We start from the raw sequence: 9,647 nt of genomic DNA, 5'->3' as shown, positions 1-9,647 counted from the left end.
GGGGGAAGTGTGGGGCTGGGAAAGGGGTCAGGGGGTGGTTGTGGGGGGAAGTGTGGGGCTGGGAAAGGGGTCAGGGGGTGGTTGTGGGGGGAAGTGTGGGGCTGGGAAAGGGGTCAGGGGGTGGTTGTGGGGGGAAGTGTGGGGCTGGGAAAGGGGTCAGGGGGTGGTTGTGGGGGGAAGTGTGGGGCTGGGAAAGGGGTCAGGGGGTGGTTGTGGGGGGAAGTGTGGGGCTGGGAAAGGGGTCAGGGGGTGGTTGTGGGGGGAAGTGTGGGGCTGGGAAAGGGGTCAGGGGGTGGTTGTGGGGTGGTTGGAAGTGTGGGGCTGGGAAAGGGGTCAGGGGGTGGTTGTGGGGGGAAGTGTGGGGCTGGGAAAGGGGTCAGGGGGTGGTTGTGGGGGGAAGTGTGGGGCTGGGAAAGGGGTCAGGGGGTGGTTGTGGGGGGAAGTGTGGGGCTGGGAAAGGGGTCAGGGGGTGGTTGTGGGGGGGAAGTGTGGGGCTGGGAAAGGGGTCAGGGTTGTGGGGGGAAGTGTGGGGCTGGGGGGGTCAGGGGGTGGTGTGGGGCTGGGGGCTGGGGGGGAAGGGGTCAGGGGGTGGTGGTTGTGGTTGGGGGGGAAGTGTGGGGCTGGGAAAGGGGTCAGGGGGTGGTTGTGGGGGGGGAAGTGGGGGCTGGAAGTGTGGGGCTGGGAAAGGGGTCAGGGGGTGGTTGTGGGGGGAAGTGTGGGGCTGGGAAAGGGGTCAGGGGGTGGTTGTGGGGGGAAGTGTGGGGCTGGGAAAGGGGTCAGGGGGTGGTTGTGGGGGGAAGTGTGGGGCTGGGAAAGGGGTCAGGGGGTGGTTGTGGGGGGAAGTGTGGGGCTGGGAAAGGGGTCAGGGGGTGGTTGTGGGGGGAAGTGTGGGGCTGGGAAAGGGGTCAGGGGGTGGTTGTGGGGGGGAAGTGTGGGGCTGGGAAAGGGGTCAGGGGGTGGTTGTGGGGGGAAGTGTGGGGCTGGGAAAGGGGTCAGGGGGTGGTTGTGGGGGGAAGTGTGGGGCTGGGAAAGGGGTCAGGGGGTGGTTGTGGGGGGGAAGTGTGGGGCTGGGAAAGGGGTCAGGGGGTGGTTGTGGGGGGAAGTGTGGGGCTGGGAAAGGGGTCAGGGGGTGGTTGTGGGGGGAAGTGTGGGGCTGGGAAAGGGGTCAGGGGGTGGTTGTGGGGTGGTTGGAAGTGTGGGGCTGGGAAAGGGGTCAGGGGGTGGTTGGAAGTGTGGGGCTGGGAAAGGGGTCAGGGGGTGGTTGTGGGGGGAAGTGTGGGGCTGGGAAAGGGGTCAGGGGGTGGTTGTGGGGGGAAGTGTGGGGCTGGGAAAGGGGTCAGGGGTGGTTGTGGGGGGAAGTGTGGGGCTGGGAAAGGGGTCAGGGGGTGGTTGTGGGGGGAAGTGTGGGGCTGGGAAAGGGGTCAGGGGTGGTTGTGGGGGGGAAGTGTGGGGCTGGGAAAGGGGTCAGGGGGTGGTTGTGGGGGGAAGTGTGGGGCTGGGAAAGGGGTCAGGGGGTGGTTGTGGGGGGAAGTGTGGGGCTGGGAAAGGGGTCAGGGGTGGTTGTGGGGGGTGGTGGGGCTGGGGGGGTCAGGGGGTGGTGTGGGGCTGGGAAAGGGGTCAGGGGGTGGTTGTGGGGGGAAGTGTGGGGCTGGGGCAGGGGTCAGGGGGTGGTTTGGGGGGGAATGGGGGGGCAGGGCTGGTTGTGTGGGGGGAAGCTGGGAAAGGGGTCAGGGGGTGGTGTGGGGGGAAGTGTGGGGGAATGGGAAAGGGGTCAGGGGGTGGTTGTGGGGTAAGTGTGGGGCTGGGGAAAGGGGTCAGGGGCAGGGCTGGTTGTGGAAGTGGGGGCTGGGAAAGGGGATGGGGGTGGTTGTGGGGGGAAGTGTGGGGCTGGGGGAAGGGGGGGCAGGGCTGGATTCTGTATCCAAGCTCCAGGAGTGTGGGGCTGGGATGCAGGGTGGGATGGGGCAGGGCTGGATGTGGATCCCAGGGGAAGTGTGGGGCTGGGAGGGCTGGATGCTGGATCCCAGCTCCAGGAGTTGGGAATGGGCTGGGGCAGGGCTGGAAGCTGGATCCCAGCTCCAGGAGTTGGGAATGGGCTGGGGCAGGGCTGGATGCTGGATCCCAGCTCCAGGAGCTGGGAATGGGCTGGGGCAGGCCTGGATGTGGGATCCCAGCTCCAGAAGCTGGGAATGGGATGGGGCAGGGCTGGATTCTGTATCCAAGCTCCAGGAGTTGGGAATGGGATGGGGCAGGGCTGGATGCTGGATCCCAGCTCCTGGAGTTGGGAATGGGCTGGGGCATGGCTGGATGCTGGATCCCAGCTCCGGGAGCTGGGAATGGGCTGGGGCAGGGCTGGATGCTGGATCCCAGCTCCAGGAGCTGGGAATGGGCTGGGGCAGGGCTGGATGCTGGATCCCAGCTCCAGGAGCTGGGAATGGGCTGGGGCAGGGCTGGATGCTGGATCCCAGCTCCAGGAGTTGGGAATGGGCTGGGGCAGGGCTGGATGCTGGATCCCAGCTCCAGGAGTTGGGAATGGGCTGGGGCAGGGCTGGATGCTGGATCCCAGCTCCAGGATTTGGGAATGGGCTGGGGCAGGGCTGGATGCTGGATCCCAGCTCCAGGAGTTGGGAATGGGCTGGGAGGGCTGGATGGGATGGGCTGGGGCAGGCCTGGATGTGGGATCCCAGCTCCAGAAGCTGGGAATGGGATGGGGCAGGGCTGGATTCTGTATCCAAGCTCCAGGAGTTGGGAATGGGCTGGGGCAGGGCTGGAAGCTGGATCCCAGCTCCAGGAGCTGGGAATGGGCTGGGGCAGGGCTGGGGCAGGGCTGGAAGCTGGATCCCAGCTCCAGGAGTTGGGAATGGGATAGGACAGGGCTGGATTTAGGGATCCCAGCTCCAGGAGTTGGGAGTGGGGTGCAGCAGGGCTGGATGCTGGATCCCAGCTCCGGGAGCTGGGAATGGGATGAGTGTGCTGCATCCCAGCTATGAGAGTTGGGAACGGGCTGGGTCAGGGCTGGAAGCTGGATCCCAGCTCCAGGAGTTGGGAATGGGCTGGGGCAGGGCTGGATGCGGGATCCAAGCTCCAGGAGTTGGGAATGGGGTGCAGCAGGGCTGGATGCTGGATCCCAGCTCTAGGAGATGGGAATGAAGGGGATGGGTGCTGCATCCGAGCTCCAGGAGCTGGGAATGGGCTGGGTCAGGGCTGGATGCTGGATCCCAGCTCCAGGAGCTGGGAATGGGCTGGGGCAGGGCTGGATGCTGGATCCCAGCTCCAGGAGCTGGGAATGGGATGGGGCAGGGCTGGATGCTGGATCCCAGCTCCAGGAGTTGGGAATGGGCTGGGGCAGGGCTGGAAGCTGGGATCCCAGCTCCAGGAGCTGGGAATGGGCTGGGGCAGGGCTGGATGCTGGATCCCAGCTCCAGAAGCTGGGAATGGGCTGGGGCAGGGCTGGAAGCTGGATCCCAGCTCCAGGAGCTGGGAATGGGCTGGGGCAGGGCTGGATGCTGGATCCCAGCTCCAGGAGTTGGGAATGGAATGGGGCAGGGCTGGATGCTGGATCCCAGCTCCAGGAGTTGGGAATGGGATGGGGCAGGGCTGGATGCTGGATCCCAGCTCCTGGAGCTGGGAATGGGCTGGGGCAGGGCTGGATGCTGGATCCCAGCTCCAGGAGTTGGGAATGGGCTGGGGCAGGGCTGGATGCTGGATCCCAGCTCCAGGAGCTGGGAATGGGCTGGGGCAGGGCTGGATGTGGGATCCAAGCTCCAGGAGCTGGGAATGGGCTGGGACGCGGGCTCCCCGCTCAGGACCCACCTGGGGGGGCTGATCTTCCGGCCTTTCAAGCGCTTCTCCCGGAATTCCCTCCTCTGGCGCCGGGAACGTCGGCCCTGCGGGAAGCAGCCGGAGCTCAGGGCCGCCTCCAGCAGCGGGGAGGCCGGGAAGGGATCCCGAGGGATCTATCCCGTACCGAGTACATGGCCTTCTCCTCTTCCAGAGCCTTGGCATTCTTGATGGCCTCAGCCTCCTCCTTGTCCTTGCGCAGCATCCTTGGGATGAAGGCTCCATCAGGGAAAGGAAGGGGGGGGGAACCTGGGCATATCCATAGGGATTCTCCCTTGGGAATAGGGCCCCGCTCCGGCCCTACCGGACAAAGTCCCCCTCGGCCATGCCATAGGTGGTCGCCTGCTTGTTGAGGTCGGCCACTTGCTCCTGGTTGAGCTCATCCACGTCCACTTCCACATCTGGGAATGTTGGGAAGAGGGGAGGGAGATGAGCGCGGCGCCGGGGCTCAGCACCGGGAATGGGATGGGATGGATGGGATGGGATAGGATGGGATGGATGGGATAGGATGGGATGGGATGGATGGGATGGGATGGATGGGATGGATGGGATGGGATGGATGTGGAGGGATGAGATGGGAAGGACAGGATGGATGGGATGGGATGGATGGGATGCGACGGGATGGATGGGATGGGATGGGGGGGGATGGGATGGATGGGATGCGATAAGGGGGGATGGATGGGATGGATGGGATGGGATAGATGGGATGGGATGGATGGGGTGGGATGGATGGGATGGGATGCAATGCGGGGGAATGGGATGGGATGGATGGAATGGGATGGAATGGATGGGATGGAATGGATGGGATGGGATGGAATGGATGCGATGGATGGGATGGATGGGATGGGATGGATGGGATAGATGGGATGGATGGGATAGGATGGATGCGATGGGATGGATGGGATGGATGGGATGGGATGGGATGGATGGGATGGGATGGATGGGATAGGATGGGATGGATGGGATAGGATGGGATGGATGGCATGGGATGGAATCGGATGGGATGGGGGGTGCATGGGCTCCATACCAATGTCAGGAATGACTTCATCCTCATCCGTGTTGCTGTTTTCCTCCTCGGAATCCTCCTCTTCCCGGCCCTTCTCCGCGCTGTTTTCCAGCTCGGCCACGGTGCTGTCCTCATAGGTGTAGCCAATGGAAGCCTTCTTCTCCGCCAGCCTGGGCATGGAATGCTCAATCCTGCTTCCTTCCCCCCCCCGTATTCCAGAGCCCGGGAATGGCGCGGCATTCCCATTGGGATAACTCACTTCTTCTTCTCCTCCTCGTTGGGCTTGGGCAGGCCCCCGTAGAGCTCATCCATGTAGATCTGGTACAGGCACTGCTCCTCCGAGACTGGAAACACAGGGAATGAATGGGATGCAGGGAATGGGATGCAGGGAATGGGATGCAGGGAATGGGGGGGGAGGGCACTGCCCCATAGCCTATGGGGCGCCCCATAGGGCACTCACTGCCGGCGAAGTCGTTCTGGACCAGGCCGCGGTAGCGCTCGTAGTTGCATTTGCGCTCGTCCGATTCCTGCTCCGGGGAACTGCAAGGGAAGGAGAAGGAAAGGAATTCCCGTTGGGAAGGGAATTGCCAGGAGCAGCCACTGAGGGATCATTTCCCATTGGAATTCCCGTTGGGAAGGGAATTTCCAGGAGCAGCCACTGAGGGATCATTTCCCATTGGAATTCCCGTTGGGAAGGAAGGGAATTTCCAGGAGCAGCCACTGAGGGATCATTTCCCATTGGAATTCCCTTTGGGAAGGGAATTTCCAGGAGCAGCCACTGAGGGATCATTTCCCATTGGAATTCCCGTTGGGAAGGAAGGGAATTGCCAGGAGCAGGAGCAGCCACTGAGGGATCATTTCCCATTGGAATTCCCGTTGGGAAGGGAATTTCCAGGAGCAGGAGCAGCCACTGAGGGATCATTTCCCATTGGAATTCCCTTTGGAAAAGGAATTTCCAGGAGCTGCCACTGAGGGATCATTTCCCATTGGAATTCCCTTTGGGAAGGGAATTTCCAGGAGCAGGAGCAGCCACTGAGGGATCATTTCCCATTGGAATTCCCTTTGGGAAGGGAATTTCCAGGAGCAGGAGCAGCGCTGGGACACGGGGATGGAGCCAGATCCAAACCCATCCCTATGGGATACCCATGGATGACTCCCTCCACGGCACTGGCGGCTCCGCATTGATCCCAATGCAATTCCCTCCCACCCTGCCCAGTTCCAAGCCCCAATTCCCATTGGAATTCCGCTCCCCCCTCACATGGGGCTCAGCAGGGCCGGGCTGTAGCTGGGGATGTGATCCAGGTGCGCCCGCACGTCGAAGCGGTCGATCATGTTGTTGGTGTCCCCTTGCCAGGGCATCCTATGGGAAAAGAGGTGGGAATGCCGGGAATGCCCATGGGGAAGAGCACCCCTCCCCCCCCCCATTCCCATCTGAGCTCCCCCAATCCCATTGAGCTCCCCGTTCCCATTGGAGCTCCCCCATTCCCATTGGAGCTCCCCATTCCCATTGCACCTCCCCATTCCCATTGCAGCTCCCCATTCCCACTGCAGCTCCCCATTCCCATTGGAACTCTACAGCTCCCCATTCCCATTGGAGCTCCCCATTCCCATTGCAGCTCCCCATTCCCATTGCAGCTCCCCATTCCCACTGCAGCTCCCCATTCCCATTGCAGCTCCCCATTCCCACTGCAGCTCCCCATTCCCATTGGAACTCTACATTCCCACTGCACCTCCCCATTCCCACTGCACCTCCCCATTCCCATTGGAGCTCCCCATTCCCACTGCAGCTCCCCATTCCCATTGCAGCTCCCCATTCCCATTGGAGCTCCCCATTCCCATTGGAGCTCTCCCAATCCCATTGAGCTCTCCCAATCCCATTGAGCTCCCCATTCCCATTGCAGCTCCCCATTCCCATTGCACCTCCCCATTCCCATTGCAGCTCCCCATTCCCACTGCAGCTCCCCATTCCCATTGCAGCTCCCCATTCCCATTGGAGCTCCCCATTCCCATTGCAGCTCCCCATTCCCACTGCAGCTCCCCATTCCCATTGCAGCTCCCCATTCCCATTGCAGCTCCCCATTCCCATTGGAGCTCCCCATTCCCATTGCACCTCCCCATTCCCATTGCACCTCCCCATTCCTACTGCACCTCCCCCATTCCCATTGCACCTCCCCATTCCCATTGCACCTCCCCATTCCCACTGCAGCTCCCCATTCCCATTGCAGCTCCCCATTCCCACTGCAGCTCCCCATTCCCATTGCAGCTCCCCATTCCCATTGCAGCTCCCCATTCCCATTGCAGCTCCCCATTCCCACTGCAGCTCCCCATTCCCATTGCAGCTCCCCATTCCCATTGCACCTTCCCATTCCCATTGCAGCTCCCCATTCCCACTGCACCTCCCCATTCCCATTGCAGCTCCCCATTCCCATTGGAGCTCCCCATTCCCATTGCAGCTCCCCATTCCCATTGCAGCTCCCCATTCCCATTGGAGCTCCCCATTCCCACTGCACCTCCCCATTCCCACTGCAGCTCCCCATTCCCATTGCACCTCCCCATTGAGCTCCCCATTCCCATTGGATTGCAGCTCCCCATTCCCATTGCAGCTCCCCATTCCCATTGGAACTCCCCATTCCCATTGCAGCTCCCCATTCCCATTGCAGCTCCCCATTCCCACTGCAGCTCCCCATTCCCACTGCACCTCCCCATTCCCACTGCAGCTCCCCATTCCCACTGCACCTCCCCATTCCCATTGAGCTCCCCATTCCCACTGCAGCTCCCCATTCCCATTGCACCTCCCCATTCCCATTGGAGCTCCCCATTCCCATTGCAGCTCCCCATTCCCATTGCAGCTCCCCATTCCCATTGGAGCTCCCCATTCCCATTGGGGCTCCCCATTCCCATTGGAGCTCCCCATTCCCATTGCAGCTCCCCATTCCCATTGGAGCTCCCCATTCCCATTGGAGCTCCCCATTCCCACTGCAGCTCCCCATTCCCATTGCAGCTCCCCATTCCCACTGCAGCTCCCCATTCCCATTGCACCTCCCCATTCCCATTGCAGCTCCCCATTCCCATTGCAGCTCCCCATTCCCACTGCAGCTCCCCATTCCCACTGCAGCTCCCCATTCCCATTGCACCTCCCCATTCCCATTGCAGCTCCCCATTCCCATTGCAGCTCCCCATTCCCATTGGAGCTCCCCATTCCCATTGGAGCACTGGACACCCACATGTTCACCGGGCTCTCGGCAGCCAAGGCCACGGCTGAATCCAGGTGGATTTTGCAGGCCCGGCCGTGGACCTGCAGGAATTGGGCTGGATCCTTCTTCTGGAGCGGGAAAACGGGAAGGGAAAGGGAAAGGGAGGGATGAGCAGTGGGGAGAGCCATAGGGAAAAGGGGGAGCCCTGAGCCATAGGGAAAAGGGGAGCCCTGAGCCATAGGGAAAAGGGGGGGGAGCCCTGAGCCATAGGGAAAAGGGGGAGCCCTGAGCCATAGGGAAAAGGGGAGCCCTGAGCCATAGGGAAAAGGGGGAGCCCTGAGCCATAGGGAAAAGGGAGCCCTGAGCCATAGGGAAAAGGGGGAGCCCTGAGCCATAGGGAAAAGGGGAGCCCTGAGCCATAGGGAAAGGGAGCCCTGAGCTATAGGGAAAAGGGGGAGCCCTGAGCCATAGGGAAAAGGGGGAGCCCTGAGCCATAGGGAAAAGGGGGAGCCCTGAGCCATAGGGAAAGGGAGCCCTGATCCATAGGGAAAAGGGGAGCCCTGAGCCATAGGGAAAGGGAGCCCTGAGCCATAGGGAAAAGGGGGAGCCCTGAGCCATAGGGAAAGGGAGCCCTGATCCATAGGGAAAAGGGGAGCCCTGAGCCATAGGGAAAGGGAGCCCTGAGCCATAGGGAAAAGGGGGAGCCCTGAGCCATAGGGAATGTGGGTCCCAGAGCCCCATGGTGGGGCCCCATTATCCCAGTCTCAGGGGGTTCCATGCAGGGTGTTCCCATTATCCTGGTTCCATAGGGGGGCTGTCCCCGTTATCCCGGTTATGGGGGGGTCCATAGGGGGCTGCTCCCATTACCCCGATCCCAAGGCAGGGATGTTCCCATTATCCCGGTCCCATAGGGGGTGTTCCCATTCTCCCGGTTATGGGGGGGGTCCATGGGGGGGTGTTCCCATTATCCTCAGTCCCATAGGGGGCTGCTCCCATTACCCTGATCCCAAGGCAGGGATGTTCCCATTATCCCGGTCCCATAGGGGGTGTTCCCATTATCCCGGTTATGGGGGGGTTCCATGGGTGCCTGTTCCCATTCTCCTGGTTATGGGGGGTTCCATGGGGGGCTGTTCCCATTATCCCAGTCCCATACGGGGGCTGCTCCCATTACCCTGATCCCAAGGCAGGGATGTTCCCATTATCCCAGTCCCATAGGGGGTGTTCCCATTATCCCGATTATGGGGGGGTTCCATGGGGGGGTGTTCCCATTCTCCTGGTTATGGGGGGGTCCATGGGGGGCTGTTCCCATTCTCCCAGTCCCATAGGGGGCTGCCCCCATTACCCCGATCCCAAAGCAGGGATGTTCCCATTGTCCCGGTCCCACAGGGGGTGTTCCCATTATCCCAGCCCCATAGGGGGTGTTCCCATTCTCCCGGTTATGGGGGGGGTTCCATGGGGGAGTGTTCCCATTCTCCCGGTTATGGGGGGGGGGTTCCATGGGGGGGTGTTCCCATTATCCCGGTTATGGGGGGGGGTTCCATGGGGGGGTGTTCCCATTATCCCGGTTATGGGGGGTTCCATGGGGGGCTGTCCCGGTTACTGCGGGG

The 9,647-nt window shown here is 62.0% G+C and overlaps 1 protein-coding gene across 1 annotated transcript; it reads right to left on the bottom strand.

Moving 5' to 3' along the window:
• Positions 1 to 3,763: 3,763 nt before the first annotated feature.
• On the bottom strand, positions 3,764 to 8,231 carry LOC134165336 (CLK4-associating serine/arginine rich protein-like; the record flags this gene model as incomplete). Its single annotated transcript, XM_062622000.1, has 8 exons — positions 8,071 to 8,231; positions 6,105 to 6,206; positions 5,307 to 5,386; positions 5,106 to 5,190; positions 4,868 to 5,016; positions 4,145 to 4,241; positions 3,968 to 4,046; positions 3,764 to 3,887 (listed from the first exon to the last, which is right to left on the bottom strand). Coding segments are annotated over exons 1-8 (874 nt in total), but the record flags the coding sequence as incomplete, so codon positions are not given.
• Between the last annotated feature and the right edge of the window lie 1,416 nt (positions 8,232 to 9,647).

The sequence above is a fragment of the Pezoporus occidentalis genome, unplaced genomic scaffold (genome assembly GCF_034315485.1).
Source record: "Pezoporus occidentalis ecotype Australia unplaced genomic scaffold, CSIRO_AGI_Poc_V1 ctg2370, whole genome shotgun sequence".
Lineage (NCBI taxonomy): Eukaryota > Metazoa > Chordata > Aves > Psittaciformes > Psittacidae > Pezoporus > Pezoporus occidentalis.
Note: the sequence above shows the minus strand (reverse complement) of the source record. Positions and strands in the feature narration are given on the sequence as shown.